The sequence below is a fragment of the Scomber japonicus genome, chromosome 24 (assembly GCF_027409825.1).
Source record: "Scomber japonicus isolate fScoJap1 chromosome 24, fScoJap1.pri, whole genome shotgun sequence".
In the NCBI taxonomy this organism is placed as follows: Eukaryota; Metazoa; Chordata; class Actinopteri; order Scombriformes; family Scombridae; genus Scomber; species Scomber japonicus.
Window position 1 is genome coordinate 1,055,088 of NC_070601.1, and position 18,926 is coordinate 1,074,013.

Genomic DNA, 18,926 nt, shown 5'->3' on the forward strand with positions numbered 1-18,926 from the left:
AGGGGTAAATATGAGATAACTTATATACAATAATTCCAACACACACACACTGAAACACACACACTGAGACACACATACACACACATACACACACATACACACACACACATACTGAGAGACACACACATACACACAGACACACACACACTGAGACACACACACACACACACACACACACATACACACACACACACACACACACACTCTAACCTGAATATTACAGTTTATTATCATTTGTCTCTTCAGTCGCGCCGGCATCGAGGACTCAAAGAAATGGGGGATGATGTTTCTGAGCAACCAGCTGTTCAAGATCTACTTCAAGGTCTGAACAAAGACGTCTTATTATTAGAATAAGAACAAACTAAGGGTTACTACTAGGGCTGTCCAACGATTGATTTTTTAATCGAGATTAATCGCAGAGTTTCCATAGTTAATCGCGATTAATGGCGTTTTGAATAGCATGTTTAAAATCCTGTTATTTTCCATTTGAAGGCAGTTTTAAGCCCATAATGTAAAGCATTTCTTACCAGAGTGTCTTAACTGGGAATCAATCACGGCTCTGCTGCGACTCCCACACTCCAAAATGGTCCTTTGGTGGAGCTGAGGCTGGCTTGGCTGCACCTGGGTGTTTAGCGTGGAGGTGCTAACTCAAACTCCACGTACTCCGGTGGTAGTTAAACTCCGTTTGACACAGGTTGCATTTTACTTTTGACTTGTCAACTGAAGCGTCTGGAAGTGTTTTAAAGTTAAACAAGCCGTTCAAAAGTCCAGTAGCTCTCTTACTTTCCATCAGCGCGGTAGGTTTACTGCAGGAGGCCACTTCAAAGCATAGCGCTACAGCTAGAGGAGCCGTCTACGGGGGAGTAGAAGGGACAAAAAGGCTTGCAACATTAAAATGAGATTAAAAAAATTAATGCGTTATGGATTGCATTAATCTGATCACGATTAACGAGTTAACGCTGACAGCCCTAATTACTAGAAAAGGTTTTGATGTTTGATTGATTGATTTATTGACTGATTGATTGATTGATTGCTTGCTGTGTTGTGGATCAGATCAATAAGCTGCACCTGTGTAAGCCTCTGATCCGAGCCATCGACAGCTCCAACCTGAAGAACGACTACAGTCCCGCTCAGAAAGTCACCTACAAATACTACGTGGGCCGTAAAGCCATGTTCGACAGCGACTTCAAACCAGGCGAGCATCACTGCAGACAGCAATAATCAATAATCAGCACTGATCCGTGTACGAATGTAATAATATGTAAATGTGTTCCTTAGCTGAGGAGTTCCTGTCGTTCTCCTTCCATCACTGCCATCGCTCCAGTCAGAAGAACAAGAGGATGATCCTCATCTACCTGCTGCCCGTCAAGATGCTGCTGGTCAGACAGCGCACCAGTTACACCGGTTTACACTCATATTACACCAGTCTAAACCGGTTTACACTCATATTACACCAGTCTAAACCGGTTTACACTCATATTACACCAGTTTACACCAGTTAAAACCAGTTTACACCAGTTAAAACCAGTTTACACCAGTTAAAACCAGTCTACACTCATTAAACCATTTCAAACCAGTTTACAGTCATGTTAAACCAGTTTAAACTAGCTTATATTCCTACTAGACCAGTTTACCGTCATATTAAACCTGCTGAAAACCAGTTTACAGTCATAGTAAACCAGTTACACCAGTTTACACTCATACTAGACCAGTTAACAGTTATATTAAACCAGTTCAAACCAGTTACACCAGTTTACAGTCATATTAAACCAGCTGAAACCAGTTTACACTCATACTAGACCAGTTAACAGTCATGTTAAACCAGTTCAAACCAGTTGAATCTCCCAGTCTGACGCTGGTTGTGTTTTCAGGGTCACATGCCGACTCATCAGCTGCTCAGGAAGTATGACCTCATGCAGTTTGCTGATGTCACCAAAGCTGTGAGGTAAGAGGAGATCAACACAGGAAGTGACATCATACCGCCTCATACTGTTCTCACAGCTGACTTCTGTGTGTGTGTGTGTGTGTGTGTGTGTGTGTGTGTGTGTGTGTGTGTGTGTGTGTGTGTGTGTGTGTGTGTGTGTGTGTGTGTGTGTGTAGTGAGGGGAACCTGCTGCTCCTGAACGAGGCGTTATCCAAACACGAGACGTTCTTCATCCGCTGCGGGATCTTCCTGATTCTGGAGAAGCTGAAGATCATCACCTACAGGAACCTCTTTAAGAAAGTGTGAGTGTGACTGAGTGATGGAGTTACAGCAGCATTGGCTGTTACTACAAATTTACTGACCTGTAGTGACCTATAGTGACCCCTGCTGACCTATAGTGACCCCTGCTGACCTGTAGTGACCCCTGCTGACCTGTAGTGACCTATAGTGACCCCTCCTGACCTATAGTGACCCCTGCTGACCTGTAGTGACCTATAGTGACCCCTCCTGACCTGTAGTGACCTATAGTGACCCCTCCTGACCTGTAGTGACCCCTGCTAACCTGTAGTGACCCCTGCTGACCTGTAGTAACCTATAGTGACCCCTGCTGACCTGTAGTGACCTGTAGTGACCCCTGCTGACCTGTAGTGACCCCTGCTGACCTGTAGTGACCTATAGTGACCCCTGCTGACCTGTAGTGACCTGTAGTGACCCCTGCTGACCTGTAGTGACATGTAGAGACCCCTGCTGACCTGTAGTGACCTATAGTGACCCCTGCTGACCTGTAGTGACCCCTGCTGACCTGTAGTGACCTGTAGAGACCCCTGCTGACCTGTAGTGACCTATAGTGACCCCTCCTGACCTGTAGTGACCCCTGCTGACCTGTAGTGACCTATAGTGACCCCTGCTGACCTGTAGTGACCTGTAGTGACCCCTGCTGACCTGTAGTGACCCCTGCTGACCTGTAGTGACCTGTAGTGACCCCTGCTGACCTGTAGTGACATGTAGAGACCCCTGCTGACCTGTAGTGACCTATAATGACCCCTGCTGACCTGTAGTGACCTGTAGTGACCCCTGCTGACCTGTAGTGACCTGTAGAGACACCTGCTGACCTGTAGTGACCTATAGTGACCCCTGCTGACCTGTAGTGACCTATAGTGACCCCTGCTGACCTGTAGTGACCTATAGTGACCCCTGCTGACCTGTAGTGACCTGTAGTGACCTGTAGAGACCCCTGCTGACCTGTAGTGACCCCTGCTGACCTGTAGTGGCCTGTAGTGACCCCTGCTGACCTGTAGTGACCCCTGCTGACCTGTAGTGGCCTGTAGTGACCTGTAGTGACCCCTGCTGACCTGTAGTGGCCTGTAGTGACCTGTAGTGACCTATAGTGACCCCTCCTGACCTGTAGTGACCTATAGTGACCCCTCCTGACCTGTAGTGACCCCTGCTGACCTGTAGTGACCTGTAGTGACCTATAGTGAACCCTGCTGACCTGTAGTGACCTGTAGTGACCTATAGTGACCCCTCCTGACCTGTAGTGACCTGTAGTGACCTATAGTGACCCCTACTGACCTGTAGTGACCCCTGCTGACCTGTAGTGACCTGTAGTGACCTATAGTGAACCCTGCTGACCTGTAGTGACCTATAGTGAACCCCGCTGACCTGTAGTGACCTGTAGTGACCCCTGCTGACATGTAGTGACTTGTAGTGACCTATAGTGACCTGTAGTGACCCCTGCTGACATGTAGTGACCTATAGTGAACCCTGCTGACCTGTAGTGACCTATAGTGACCTATAGTGACCTGTAGTGACCCCTGCTGACATGTAGTGACCTGTAGTGACCCCTGCTGACCTGTAGTGACCTATAGTGAACCCCTGCTGACCTGTAGTGACCTGTAGTGACCTATAGTGACCCCTGCTGACCTGTAGTGACCCCTGCTGACCTGTAGTGACCTGTAGTGACCTGTAGTGACCTATAGTGAACCCCTGCTGACCTGTAGTGACCTGTAGTGACCTATAGTGACCCTTAGTGACCTGTAGTGACCTTTAGTGACCTATAGTGACCCCTCCTGGCCTGTAGTGACCCCTGCTGACCTGTAGTGACCTCAGCTGACCTGTAGTGACCTGTAGTGACCTATAGTGAACCCTGCTGACCTGTAGTGACCTGTAGTGACCCCTGCTGACATGTAGTGACTTGTAGTGACCTATAGTGACCTGTAGTGACCCCTGCTGACATGTAGTGACCTATAGTGAACCCTGCTGACCTGTAGTGACCTATAGTGACCTGTAGTGACCCCTGCTGACATGTAGTGACCTGTAGTGACCCCTGCTGACATGTAGTGACCTATAGTGACCGCTGTTGACCTGTAGTGACCCCTGCTGACCTGTAGTGACCTATAGTGACCGCTGCTGACCTGTAGTGACCCCTGCTGACCTGCAGTGACCTATAGTGACCCCCGCTGACCTGTAGTGACCCCTGACCTCTGCTCCCTGTGCAGGTACCTGTTGCTGAGGACTCATCAGCTTCCTCTCGACGCCTTCCTGGTGGCTCTGAAGATGATGCAGGTGGAGGACGTCGACATCGATGAGGTGCAGTGTCTCCTGGCCAACCTCATTTATATGGTGAGCACACACACACACACACACACACACATACATACACACGCATATACATACAAACACACAGACACATACATACACACAGATGAATACACACACAGAGAGACACACACAGATGAATACACACACAGAGAGACACACAGACACACACACACACTCAGATGAATACACAAACATTGCAAGACAAACACATTACAACACACACACACATATATTATACACACACATATATATCATACATGCACACACAGACAGACAGACAGACACACACACACACACACATACGCATACACACACATTACAACACATACACACACATAGACATTACAACACACACAAACACACATATTATACACACACACACACAGACACAGACACACACACACAGACACACACACACACAGACACACATATTATACACACACACACAGACACAGACACACACACACCCCCAGCATGTATTGACTCTTCTTCTCCTTCAGGGTCATATTAAAGGCTACATCTCCCATCAGCACCAGAAGCTCGTTGTCAGTAAGCAGAACCCGTTCCCGCCTCTGTCCTCCGTCTCTTAAGACTACGTTACCCACAATCCCCCTCTGACTCTGACTGGCCTCCCTGGGAACAATCTTTTGTACTTTTTAGTTCATTTTTTTGTATTATGTATTAAATTGAAATAAAACGGATGCTTTCTTTGTAGACTGTGGCTCTGATTGGTTATTGATACAAGCCAGGTGGAAATGAGTGTGAGCTGTGCATTGTGGGTATTGTAGTCTTTATCTCAGGCACTTGATTTGAAGAGACATGTTCAAGTTTTTCAGTCTTTTTATTCAAAGGAAACTGAAATATTTCCTTCAGTAGCGGCAAGAATTTATATATTTTCTACAGATTTAACTTCTTCTTCTTATTTCACAAACATTAAATAAATGCGAGACGGAATATTTTAATATAGGTGTATATATATATATTGGTAGTAAGACAGCATGGAGGTTGGTATTAAGACACTATGGAGGTTGGTAGTAAGACACTATGGAGGTTGGTAGTAAGACACTATGGAGGTTGGTAGTAAGACACTATGGAGGTTGGTAGTAAGACACTATGGAGGTTGGTAGTAAGACACCATGGAGGTTGGTAGTAAGACACCATGGAGGTTGGTAGTGAGACACCATGGAGGTTGGTAGTAAGACACTATGGAGGTTGGTAGTAAGACACTATGGAGGTTGGTAGTGAGACACTATGGAGGTTGGTAGTAAGACACTATGGAGGTTGGTAGTAAGACATCATGGAGGTTGGTAGTAAGACACTATGGAGGTTGGTAGTAAGACACTATGGAGGTTGGTAGTGAGACACTATGGAGGTTGGTAGTAAGACACCATGGAGGTTGGTAGTAAGACACTATGGAGGTTGGTAGTGAGACACTATGGAGGTTGGTAGTAAGACACCATGGAGGTTGGTAGTAAGACACTATGGAGGTTGGTAGTAAGACACTATGGAGGTTGGTAGTAAGACACTATGGAGGTTGGTAGTAAGACACCGTGGAGGTTGGTTATCTGTTATTTTAATGGGGAAAATCAAAAATAGTCTTAAATTTAGTTTAATTGTGTCTCTAACACATCTCCTGCACCAACAGAACATAAATCATTCCTATAAGTGCCTTTTTTAAAATCTTTATATAACAATATTATACAGCTTAACCTCTCTCTGACTGCTCTGAACTTTACTGTTCTGCCTCTCTGTTTGTCTTCCTGATAAAGATTCCTGCTCATTCTGCTCTCTTAACCTTTACATACAGTTCAAACTGCACAAATCTGACATCAGTAAGCCTTTAAATGTGTCATGTTGCGTAAATTTGAACCAGAATATACCAAAAATAGTAAAGTTTGGACTGTTTGACCCCAAAAATCAACATTCAAACATATTGTTGGATCCTTTGTATTTAATTTAATTCATTGTAATAATTCTGTTCTCCTGTTTTATGGAACAAAAGACACAAAAATCTGAAGAAGAAACTCAGACAAACATCCCCAACTGGAAGCTGACAGCCACATGTTGTACTTAAACTGGCTTTCTCTTCATACTTTTTAATCATAATGATGTTTTATTACAAACTAGTTGTGTAAAAGAAGAGAAACATTGAAGAGTTGGACATTTAGAAACACTCAACTGTCCTCTCATGTCAGTGTCAGGTGGTTTAGTAACATCTCACCTAAACTCCGAACCTTTTAGTACCAACACTTTTTAACAGCAGCGCCATCTAGAGACGGACATCTAATGAATGTGACGACCCCAACCCCGTTCCCCCCTTCAGTGAGTTTTGTGAGAAGTGTTCGGCGGTCAAATGTCCGAGCGTCCTCGAACGCACCAGCAGATGAAGAAGTGATCAATAAAAACATTTTCGGGGGCAATTCAGGAAATATTTTAACAAGTGGAATAAGAGTCAGTTCGCTCTTAATTGGAAAGAGTTTTGGATGGTGGGGTTTTTTTGGGGGGGGGGGGGCTTCAGTGGTTTTCGGGGTACAGACTGATTTGTGAGGTCATGTGACTCTCGGACGCCTCCAGCCTCGCTTTGATCCACGACAGGTAGCGGGACAGTTTGGTGAACACCAGGCCGCCACCGCTGCCGCCACCGCAGCCCGACGACTTCGACATCAGCAGCCCCGTCAGGAAGGCTGTCTCCTGCTCCACCGTGGCAACCGGCGCCCCCGGCAACAGCTCGCTGCACCGCCCGACCGCTGACTCCGAAGTGGCGTCTGATTCTGAGAGCGTCTGAGTTTCAGTCTTTGAACTGAGGCGGTTCTCGGTTCCATTTGAACTCGCCTGGCTCTGGCTCTGGTTCTGGCTCCTCCCCTGACCTCCATGTTGGCTCCTTAAAGGTTCCTCTTGGACTTCCTTTCCACTTCCCTCGGCTCCATTCGGGTTCCTCATGCAGAACATCTTGTTGCTGAGAGGGTGCGACACGTTCAGCTGTCTGCGACACTCGTCCAGCGTCATGTAGACCAGGTTCTGTTCCTTGTCCTTGTCCTTGTCCCGGTTGTGGTTGTGGTTCCACACCTCGGTGACGCCCGTCCTCCCGGCAGGCGTCAGGATGTTCTCGCTGAAGTCCTTCGTGGGCAGGCAGAGGTGGACGAGGTCGGAGCCGAAGGGCAACGCGTTGATGAGCTCGAGGAGGACGAGGTCGTACTCACGGTCATCAGGGTGGAACCGGTTGTGGGTGTAGAGGGCCCGGACGCCGGCGAGGATCTTCTTGTTGCCTAGGAGACGAGAGACAACGTGGAGGTTCCTATCAGCAGACTTTTATTCCTGTTCCTCCACATCAAACCTAAACTGTATAAAACGTTCCTTAACAAACATCTAAATCAGTAACGTCGTATTCTGTTGATAAAGTTTTGGTACCGGCGAGGACGAAGAAGCTGGAGGGTCGCAGGTCGGTTCCCTGAAGGCAACGTCTGGCGGTCAAGACGGAGCGTCGACCGAGCACCACGCCGCCACATAACTCCGCCCCTCCGAGGTCCAGCAGGGACACCTGGAGACACGAAACAAACACACACATGATGACGCCGAGTCTCTTATTGGCCGGATTAACCGAAGACACAGCAGGACTCATTTTAGACCCATCAGTGTCCTGTGTGGGGAACTGCTTATTGTTCTAAAGAGAACATCATCCTGTCTCCAAGGAGAACATCATCCTGTCTCTAAGGAGAACATCATCCTGTCTCCAAGGAGAACATCTAAGGAGAACATCATCCTGTCTCCAAGGAGAACATCTAAGGAGAACATCATCCTGTCTCTAAGGAGAACATCTAAGGAGAACATCATCCTGTCTCAAAGGAGAACATCTAAGGAGAACATCATCCTGTCTCTAAAGAGAACCTCATCCTGTCTCTAGGGAGAACATCCAAGGAGAACCTCATCCTGTCTCTAAGGAGAACATCTAAGGAGAACATCATCCTGTCTCTAAGGAGAACATCATTGTGTCTCCAAGGAGAACATCATTGTGTCTCTAAGGAGAACATCATCCTGTCTCTAAGGAGAACATCCAAGGAGAACATCATCCTGTCTCCAAGGAGAACATCATCCTGTCTCCACGGAGAACCTCATCCTGTCTCTAAGGAGAACATCATTGTGTCTCTAAGGAGAACCTCATCCTGTCTCTAAGGAGAACATCATTGTGTCTCTAAGGAGAACCTCATCCTGTCTCTAAGGAGAACATCATCCTGTCTCTAAGGAGAACATCCAAGGAGAACATCATCCTGTCTCTAAGGAGAACATCATCCTGTCTCCACGGAGAACCTCATCCTGTCTCCAAGGAGAACATCATCCTGTCTCCACGGAGAACCTCATCCTGTCTCTAAGGAGAACATCATCCTGTCTCTAAGGAGAACCTCATCCTGTCTCTAAGGAGAACATCATCCTGTCTCTAAGGAGAACCTCATCCTGTCTCTAAGGAGAACATCATCCTGTCTCCAAGGAGAACATCATCCTGTCTCTAAGGAGAACCTCATCCTGTCTCCAAGGAGAACATCATCCTGTCTCTAAGGAGAACATCATCCTGTCTCCAAGGAGAACCTCATCCTGTCTCTAAGGAGAACATATTTATTTTTAACCCTTACATTTTCCTCCGGTCAGATTTGACCCAGTTTTTCGTTCCAGAGCAAGAAAAACATCATTTTTATAAATTTTGTGCATTTTTTAGCGTTTCTGTGACAGAAATGTGTTAAAAGTCTGAACGATGAAGTCTCAGCGGACTGAATCTCACCTGCCAGGGTAACGTTGTGCCGTTGAGCTTGTGAGGAAGTCGTCCACAGGGGAACTCCACTGAGGACACACAGACGTCATTATGTCACCAGTTTGAACTTTGAACCGGTTTCTGTGAATGTGTTTCAGTGTGTCTCGGTGTTTCAGTGTGTCTCAGTGTTTCAGTGTGTCTCAGTGTGTTTCAGTGTTTCAGTGTGTTTCAGTGTGTCTCGGTGTTTCAGTGTGTTTCAGTGTGTCTCGGTGTTTCAGTGTGTTTCAGTGTGTTTCAGTGTGTTTCAGTGTGTTTCAGTGTTTCAGTGTGTCTCGGTGTTTCAGTGTGTTTCAGTGTGTTTCAGTGTGTTTCAGTGTGTTTCAGTGTGTCTCAGTGTTTCAGTGTGTTTCAGTGTGTCTCAGTGTTTCAGTGTGTTTCAGTGTGTTTCAGTGTGTTTCAGTGTGTCTCGGTGTTTCAGTGTGTTTCAGTGTTTCAGTGTGTCTCGGTGTTTCAGTGTGTTTCAGTGTGTTTCAGTGTTTCAGTGTGTTTCAGTGTGTTTCAGTGTGTCTCGGTGTTTCAGTGTGTCTCGGTGTTTCGGAGTGTTTCGGTGTTTCGGTGTGTCTCTGTGTTTCTGAGTGTGTCTCGGTGTGTCTCGGTGTGTCGCGGTGTGTCTCGGTGTTTCAGTGTGTCTCGGTGTGATTCTGAGTGTGTCTCGGTGTGTCTCGGTGTGATTCTGAGTATGTCTCGGTGTGATTCTGAGTGTCTCGGTGTGTCTCGGTGTGTCTCGGTGTGATTCTGAGTATGTCTCGGTGTGTCTCAGTGTGATTCTGAGTATGTCTCGGTGTGATTCTGAGTGTCTCGGTGTGTCTCGGTGTGTCTCGGTGTGATTCTGAGTATGTCTCGGTGTGTCTCAGTGTGTTTTTGAGTATGTCTCGGTGTGTCTCGGTGTTTCGGTGTGTTTCTGAGTGTGTCTCGGTGTGTCTCGGTGTGATTCTGAGTATGTCTCGGTGTGTTTCGGAGTGTCTCGGTGTGTCTCGGTGTGTCTCGGTGTTTCGGAGTGTTTCGGAGTGTTTCGGTGTTTCAGTGTGTCTCGGTGTTTCGGTGTGTTTCTGAGTGTGTCTCGGTGTGTCTCGGTGTGATTCTGAGTATGTCTCGGTGTGATTCTGAGTATGTCTCGGTGTGTTTCTGAGTGTGTCTCAGTGTGTCTCGGTGTGATTCTGAGTATGTCTCGGTGTGTTTCTGAGTATGTCTCGGTGTGTTTCTGAGTATGTCTCGGTGTGTTTCTGAGTGTGTCTCGGTGTGTTTCTGAGTATGTCTCGGTGTGTCTCGGTGTGTCTCGGTGTGTCTCGGTGTTTCAGTGTGTCTCGGTGTGTTTCTGAGTGTGTCTCGGTGTGTCTCAGTGTGTCTCGGTGTGATTCTGAGTATGTCTCGGTGTGTCTCGGTGTGTTTCTGAGTGTCTCGGTGTGTTTCTGAGTGTCTCGGTGTGTTTTGGTGTGTTTCTGTGTGTCTCGGTGTGTTTCGGTGTGTCTCGGTGTGTTTCTGAGTGTGTCTCGGTGTGTTTCTGAGTGTGTCTCGGTGTGTTTCTGAGTGTGTCGGTGTGTCTCGGTGTGTTTGAGTGTCTTGGTGTGTTTCTGAGTGTGTCTCGGTGTGTCTCTGAGTGTCTCGGTGTGATTCTGAGTGTCTCGGTGTGTCTCGGTGTGATTCTGAGTGTCTCGGTGTGTTTCTGAGTGTCTCGGTGTGTTTTGGTTTGTTTCTGTGTGTCTCGGTGTGTTTCGGTGTGTCTCGGTGTGTTTCTGAGTGTGTCTCGGTGTGTTTCTGAGTGTGTCTCGGTGTGTTTCTGAGTGTGTCGGTGTGTCTCGGTGTGTTTGAGTGTCTCGTGTGTTTCTGAATGTGTCTCGGTGTCTCAGTGTGTTTCTGAGTGTGTCTCGGTGTGTTTCTGAGTGTGTCTCGTGTGTTTCTGAGTGTATCTCGGTGTGTTTCTGAGTGTATCTCGGTGTGTTTCTGAATGTGTCTCGGTGTCTCAGTGTGTTTCTGAGTGTGTCTTAGTGTGTTTCTGAGTGTCTCGGTGTGTCTCGGTGTGTTTCTGAGTGTCTCGGTGTGTCTCGGTGTGTTTCTGAGTGTCTCGGTGTGTCTCGGTGTGATTCTGAGTATGTCTCGTGTGTCTCGGTGTGTTTTGGTTTGTTTCTGAGTGTGTCTTGGTGTGTTTCGGTGTGTTTCGGTGTGTCTCGGTGTGTTTCGGAGTGTCTCGGTGTGTTTCTGAGTGTCTCAGTGTGTTTCAGAGTGTTTCGGTGTGTCTCGGTGTTTGTCAGACCTTCCGGCAGACAGCTGCGTTTGTCGCTCTGCAGTTTGAATCCCGGCATGCAGGAGCAGGTGAAGGAGCGATAGAGCGCCGTGCACAGCTGGTGACACGCTGTCGGACCTTCAGTCGGACACTCGGGGATTTCTGAAACACACAAAACACTGAAAATACTCACAGAACTTCTCAGAGACCGAAAACGTGATGATCTGAACGTCCCGCTGTGGTCTCACCTGCTTTGGCTTTCAGGAGTGGTTTCTTTCTAACGACAGGTATGGTCTCCTCCAGTAGTCCCAGTTCACAGACTGGTCCGTAGTGGGGGGGCTCGCAGGAGCACATGAACCCCCCCACTTTGTCGGTGCAGTTCCCCCCGTGGAGGCAGGGGTTGGGCTGGCACTGGTTCCCATCTGCTCAGAGACAGTGAGACTGGTTACACACCAATCATTCATCAATCAGCTGTTTGGTCCATAAAACATCAATCAGTGTTTCTAAAAGTCCTCCTTTCCTCCCTCCCTCCCTCTTTACTCCTTCCTTTCCTTCCTCCCTCCCTCCTTACTCCTTTCCTCCCTCCCTCCTTACTCCTTTCCTTCCTTCCTTCCATCGTCCTTTCCTCCCTCCCTCCCTCCTTACTCCTTTCCTCCCTCCCTCCCTTCTTACTCCTTTCCTTCCTTCCTTCCTTCTTTGCTCCCTCCCTCCCTCTTTACTCCTCCTTCCTTCCTTCCTTCCCTCCTCTTTTCCTCCCTCCCTCCCTTCTTACTCCTTTCCTTCCTTCATTCCTCCTTTCCTCCCTTCCATCCTCCTTTCCTCCTTCCATCCTCCTTTCCTCCCTCCTTACTCCTTTACTCCTTCCTTCCTTCCATCCTCCTTTCCTCCCTCCCTCCCTCCTTCCTTACTCCTTCCTTCCTGTCCTTTCTTCCTGTCCTTCCTTGACCTGAGGACAACAGGAGGGAACTAATAAAGTTCGTCTTATTTTAAAGTTGAACACATTTATTGGAGTTTTGGAGAAAGAGAACTGACCGTAGTAAATGGACCAGAAGGTGTTCTGCAGAGAGAGAAACAGAACCAGTTAGAACCAGAAGCGAGCCGCTCTGAGGTGATGACGAACATAATCACTGAATATTATATATCATTAAATTCTAATAATGCGGCTGGATCGTGTCTAAGCCAAAGGAGTCAAACTCATTTTCATTCAAGGGCCACATACAGACCAATTTGATCTGATGTGGGCCGGATCATTAAAAAGATGGAAGGAAAGAAGGAAGAAAGGAAGGGAGGAAATAAGAAGGGAAGGAAGGAAAAAGAGGGAAGAAAGGTAGGAAGGACAGAAGGAAGAAAGGGAGGAAGGGCAGATGGAAGGAAGAAAGGAAATAAGAAGGGACGGAAGGAAAAAGAGGGAAGAAAGGGAGGAAGGACAGATGGAAGGAAGAAAGGGAAGAAGGACAGATGGAAGGAAGGACAGAAGGAAGAAAGGGAGGAAGGACAGATGGAAGGAAGAAAGGGAGGAAGGACAGATGGAAGGAAGAAAGGGAGGAAGGACAGATGGAAGGAAGGACAGAAGGAAGAAAGGGAGGAAGGAACAAAGAAAGGATAAAAGGAAGTAGGAAGGACAGATGGAAGAAAGGGAGGAAGGACAGAAGGAAGAAAGGGAGGAAGGACAGAAGGAAGAAAGGGAGGAAGGACAGATGGAAGGAAGCGTCTGACCGTCTTGCCGGTGTCTTCGAAGCATTCTCTGGCCTCCTCGTAGCTGCACAGCTCCTCGTAGCACTCCCTCTCCAGGTTCCCCTGCAGGATCTCCTCCAGCAGGAAGTTGTTGGCCCGTTTGGAGCGCAGGAAGACGCTGTGAGCCGGCGCCGCCCGCCGCAACTCTGAGGTTTACAGTCATTATTAAATTAATCTACAAACATCTGACTTTTACACTCCCATAAATGTAAGAGTATGTATGAGTCATAATTTTGACATCTTTACTATTCACTGATTACTAAGTCTCACATTTTCCATGCTGTACTTCTAATAGTAGTATAACATGAGGTATAAGGGAGCGTACCTATGTTCCCCGGGTCCTATGTTCCCCGATCGTGGCTAACTCGGCGGCTAATTCGGTTGCTAGCTCGGCGGCTAACTCATCTGCTAACTCGGCTACTAACTCAGCGGCTAACTCAGCTAACTGGCTAACTGTAGACGGGATCATCCCTATGTTCCCCGCTCGTGGCTAACTCAGTGGCTAATTCGGTTGCTAGCTCGGCGGCTAACTCAGCTAACTGGCTAACTGTAGACGGGATCAGCCCTATGTTCCCCGATCGCGGCTAACTCGGCGGCTAATTCGGTTGCTAACTCGGCTGCTAACTCATCTGCTAACTCAGCGGCTAACTCAGCTAACTGGCTAACTGTAGACGGGATCACCCCTATGTTCCCCGGTCACATGCAAAGCGGGGAACATCGGGATGATCCCTAATGTAAAGTAAAGTAAAGTAAATTGTGATTATGACATATTGCATAATTATCATCACTGTACTTTATATAAAATTCAGTTCTAATTATGACACATTTAGTTATATTTATCATAATTCTCACTTAATCATGATGTTAACTCATAATTACGGCATACTAAGTTATTTTTAATTATTGCATGCTTAGGAATTCATACTTAACCCTTTATAGGACACTCATTGAAAGGAAGGAAGGAAGGAAGGAAGAGAAGGAAGGAGGGAGGAAGGACAGAGGAAAGAAGGAAGGAAGGAAGGTAGGGGGGAAGAAAGAAAGACAGAAGGAGGGAGGGAGGAAGGGAAGAAAGAAGGAAGGAAGGAAGAAGAAAGGGGGATGGAGGAAGGAAAGAAAGAAGGGAGGAGAGAAGGAGGGAGGGAGGAAGGAAAGGAAGGAAGGAAGGACGGAGGAAGGAAAGACGGAAGGGAGGAGAGAAGGAGGGAGGGAGGAAGGGCAGATGGAAGGAAAGAAAGGAAGGAAGGACGGAGGAAATAAGGAACGAGGGAGGGAGAAAAGAAAAGAGGAAGGGAAGAAAGAAGGCAGGGAGGAAGGAAAGGAAGGAAGGAAGGAAGGAAGGAAGGAAGGAAGGATAATTTGACTCATAATTACGACATACTGAGTGCGATACAGATTAACCCTTTATTGGGCAAATAATTATATTTGGTAACTTCTGTAAATATCCCAAAATATCCTTCCTTCCTTCCTTCCTTCCTTCCTTCCTTTCCTTCCTCCCTGCCTTCTTCCTCTTTTCCTTTCTCCCTCCCTCGTTCCTTATTTCCTCCGTCCTTCCTTCCTTCCTTTCCTTCCTTCCATCTGTCCTCCCTCCCTCCTTCTCTCCTCCCTTCCGTCTTTCCTTCCTCCCTCCCTCCTTCTCTCCTCCCTTCCTTCTTTCCTTCCTCCGTCCTTCCTCCCTTCCTTCCATCTGTTCTTCCTCCCTCCCTCCTTCTCTCCTCCCTTCCTTCCTCCATCCCCCTTTCTTCTTCCTTCCTTCTTTCTTCCCTTCCTCCCTCCCTCCTCTCTTTCTTTCCTCCCCCCTTCCTTCCTTCCTCCCTCCTTCCTTCCTTCCTTCCTTCCATCCTTCCATCCTTCCTTCCCCCCTTCCCCCCTTCCTTTCAATGAGTGTCCTATAAAGGGATAACTAATAATTATAATTTATTGTATAAGATTCCTAATTATGACATACTTATTAAATCATCAAGTTAACCCTTTATAGGACACTCATTGAAAGGAAGGAAGGAAGGAAGGAAGGGGGGAAGGAAGGAAGGAAGGAAGGAAGGAAGGAAGGAAGGATATTTTGGGATATTTACAGAAGTTAAATCAGAATTATTGCATACTTAATAGCTATGACGTAGTTTATTGTATTTATTGCATAAGATTCCTAATTATGACATATTTACTAAGTCATTACGTTAACTCATAATTACGACATACTGAGTGCGATACAGATTAAACACGGCATTGAACACGTCTTTGTCCCACATGGAGCTCCACACTTTGACATTTTAAAGTTTAAGGAGACTCCTTCTTCTACTCCTCCTTCTCTTCTTCATCTGCTTCTTCTCCTCCTCCTCTCCTCCTCCTCCTCTTCTTCCTTACGCTTTTTTTTGCTTTTTCTCTCTCTTTCTTCTCACTACTTTATCCTCCCTCTTTTCCTTTTCTTTCCACCTCACCTGCCTGTCTTCCTCCTCCTCCTGCTTCTTCTTTTCATCTTTCTTCTCCACTTCCTCTCCATACTCCTTATCTTCCTTCTCTCTTTTTTTTCCTTGGATTTGCTTTCCCTCCTCTTTCTCTTAACTTTCTTGCATCCTCTTATTCCGCTCTCCTTCATCCTCTGCTCTCTTCTTCTTCATCATCCGCTTCTTCTTCTCCTCCTCCTTACCTTTTCTCCTCTCCTTCTTTTACCTCCTCACCTGCTCGTCTTCCTCACACTCCTCCTCCTCATTATTTTCCATCTTGTTTACAATCTCTTTCAAGAGTTAAGACTTCCAGAGAGGTCAAAGGTCAGAGCTCTTCTCTTACCTTGTCCTTCAGTGAAGACCTGCAGGAAACAGACGAGGAAGACGAGGAAGACGAGAGACGCTGGACAGCGAGGCGACATCATGCTGACCGCTGTGACACTGACTGCACTGGCACACACACACACACACACACACACACACACACACACACACATATATATACACACACCGGTGAGTCATACCTGGTTCATTACACATCGAATGTCTCAAGAAATGTCTGGGAAATAATTCAGGACGTGACTTTCAGTGTTTTTATTTTGCTTATTTTAAAGATTAGTTAAATATCAGATTTAGTGTCGATTGAAAAGCTTCAGCGGAAGTCTGCCACACATTTCAGATAAAGAGATAAAACTGACCTGTTCCTTTACTGTTTCATTATGCACTGTGTTTATGTTTATTTCTTTTATCTTTAGAAAACATATATTTAAAGTAATTAGTGGCGTCAGAGTGATGAGATGTGACAGTAAGCAGAGTCAGAAGGAAACAACATGTTCCTGCCGTGGACTCTGGCCTGTCCTCAAATCACACAAAACAAGCAGCGGCCCGACTCTGAGGCTCCAGGGTCCAGCTGCTCTGTTTGTTCCAGGCAAACAAGGACGGTTAGGATTTCATCACTGGGATTAATCATTTAAAATGCCCCCTACCTCCTTACTCCTTTCCTTCCTTCCTTTCCTCTCTACCTCCTTACTCCTTTCCTTCCTTCCTTCCTTCATTACTAGCTTCCTTCCTTCCTTTCCTCTCTACCTCCTTACTCCTTTCCTTCCTTCCTTCCTTCATTACTAGCTTCCTTCCTTCCTTTCCCTCCTCTTTTCCTTCCTCCCTCCCTTCTTTCCTCCCTCCCTCCTTGCTCCTCCTTCCTTCCTTCCTTCCTTCTTTCCTTCCTTCCATCCTCCTTTCCTCCCTCCCTCCCTCCTTACTCCTTTCTTTCCTTACTTCCTTCTTTCCTTCCTTCCATCCTCCTTTCCTTCCTTCATTCCTTCCTTCCTTCCTTCCTTCCTTCATTACTAGCTTCCTTCCTTCCTTTCCCTCCTCTTTTCCTTCCTCCCTCCCTTCTTTCCTCCCTCCCTCCTTGCTCCTCCTTCCTTCCTTCATTCCTTCCTTCCTTCCTTCCTTCCATCCTCCTTTCCTCCCTCCCTTACTCCTTTCCTTCCTTCCTTCCTTCCAGCCTTCCATCCTCCTTTCCTCCCTCCCTCCCTCCTTACTCCTTTCTTTCCTTACTTCCTTCTTTCCTTCCTTCCATCCTCCTTTCCTTCCTTCATTCCTTCCTTCCTTCCAGCCTTCCATCCTCCTTTCCTCCCTCCCTCCTTACTCCTTTCCTTCCTTCATTCATTCCTTCCTTCCTTCCTTCCTTCCATCCTCCTTTCCTTCCTTCATTCCTTCCTTCCTTCCTTCCAGCCTTCCATCCTCCTTTCCTCCCTCCCTCCCTCCTTACTCCTTTCCTTCCTTCCTTCCTTCCTTCCTTCCCTCCATCCTCCCTCCCTCCCTCCCTCCCTCCTTACTCCTTTCCTTCCTTCCAAACACTCAAAAAGACAAAATGTAATGCATCAGTGTTGTTGTAGTTTTTCTTTATTTGCTCCACATTCAGATCAAAAAGCACATTTTCTAACAGCGACTCCTTTCCTTCCTTACTTCTTTCCTTCCTTCATTACTAGCTTCCTTCCTTCCTTTCCCTCCTCTTTTCCTTCCTCCCTCCCTTCTTACTCCTTTCCTTCCATCCTCCTTTCCTTCCTTCATTACTAGCTTCCTTCCTTCCTTTCCCTCCTCTTTTCCTTCCTCCCTCCCTTCTTACTCCTTTCCTTCCTTCATTCCTTCCTTCCTTCCAGCCTTCCATCCTCCTTTCCTCCCTCCCTCCTTACTCCTTTCCTTCCTTACTTCCTTCTTTCCTTCCTTCCATCCTCCTTTCCTTCCTTCATTCCTTCCTTCCTTCCAGCCTTCCATCCTCCTTTCCTCCCTCCCTCCTTACTCCTTTCCTTCCTTACTTCCTTCTTTCCTTCCTTCCATCCTCCTTTCCTTCCTTCATTCCTTCCTTCCTTCCAGCCTACCATCCTCCTTTCCTCCCTCCCTCCCTCCTTACTCCTTTCCTTCCTTCCTTCCTTCTTTCCTTCCTTCCATCCTCCTTTCCTTCCTTCATTCCTTCCTTCCTTCCAGCCTACCATCCTCCTTTCCTCCCTCCCTCCCTCCTTACTCCTTTCCTTCCTTCCTTCCTTCCTTCCAGCCTTCCATCCTCCCTCCCTCCCTCCCTCCCTCCTTACTCCTTTCCTTCCTTCCAAACACTCAAAAAGACAAAATGTAATGCATCAGTGTTGTTGTAGTTTTTCTTTATTTGCTCCACATTCAGATCAAAAAGCACATTTTCTAACAGCGATTGTTAAAAAACAGACATGAAAACAGACATTTGCTTCTTTTACATCAATTTTAAAATGTGTTTGCATTGATTCATTTTTTAATAATGCTGAACAGACACATGTTAAATCAAACTAATGTCATTTATTTTTTTTACATTTTAGCTTCACATCACCGTTAGCTTGTGTCTTTCATGAAATTTACATTTGAGACATTTTGTGGCTGAACACGGAACATTTGAACTGAATGAATATTTGGTCTTAACCCTTTATAGGACTCATTGAAAGGAAGGAAGGAAGGAAGGAAGGGGGGAAGTAAGGAAGGATGGAAGGAGGGAGGAAGGAAGGTAGGGGGGAGGAAAGAAAGAGAGAAGGAGGGATGGAGGAAGGAAAGAAGGAAGGGAGGAGAGAAGGAGGGAGGGAGGAAGAACAGATGGAAGGAAGGAAGGAAGGACGGAGGAAGGAAAGAAGGAAGGGAGGAGCGAAGGAGGGAGGGAGGAAGGACAGATGGAAGGAAGGAAAG

The 18,926-nt window shown here is 46.8% G+C and overlaps 2 protein-coding genes across 3 annotated transcripts in view; one reads left to right on the forward strand and one right to left on the reverse strand.

Moving 5' to 3' along the window:
• pcid2 (PCI domain containing 2) overlaps positions 1-5,217 on the forward strand; it is a 9,278-nt gene extending 4,061 nt beyond the window's left edge. For both annotated transcript variants that reach the window (XM_053314544.1, XM_053314543.1), the window contains exons 9-15: positions 247-322; positions 1,054-1,195; positions 1,279-1,379; positions 1,872-1,945; positions 2,101-2,226; positions 4,423-4,546; positions 5,026-5,217. In XM_053314544.1, the coding sequence (XP_053170519.1) occupies positions 247-322; positions 1,054-1,195; positions 1,279-1,379; positions 1,872-1,945; positions 2,101-2,226; positions 4,423-4,546; positions 5,026-5,115 (733 nt within the window). In that variant the 3' untranslated portion in view covers positions 5,116-5,217. The remainder of the gene's footprint in view (positions 1-246; positions 323-1,053; positions 1,196-1,278; positions 1,380-1,871; positions 1,946-2,100; positions 2,227-4,422; positions 4,547-5,025) is intronic.
• A 1,241-nt stretch (positions 5,218-6,458) lies between these two features.
• Positions 6,459-16,436, reverse strand: prozb (protein Z, vitamin K-dependent plasma glycoprotein b). The gene is made up of 9 exons (XM_053314540.1): positions 16,418-16,436; positions 16,063-16,164; positions 13,264-13,427; positions 12,580-12,604; positions 11,796-11,969; positions 11,578-11,709; positions 9,297-9,355; positions 7,934-8,063; positions 6,459-7,791 (listed from the first exon to the last, which is right to left on the reverse strand). The coding sequence occupies exons 2-9, from the start codon at positions 16,142-16,144 to the stop codon at positions 7,040-7,042; spliced, it is 1,518 nt and encodes a 505-aa protein (XP_053170515.1). The 5' UTR covers positions 16,145-16,164; positions 16,418-16,436; the 3' UTR covers positions 6,459-7,039.
• Positions 16,437-18,926: the final 2,490 nt, after the last annotated feature.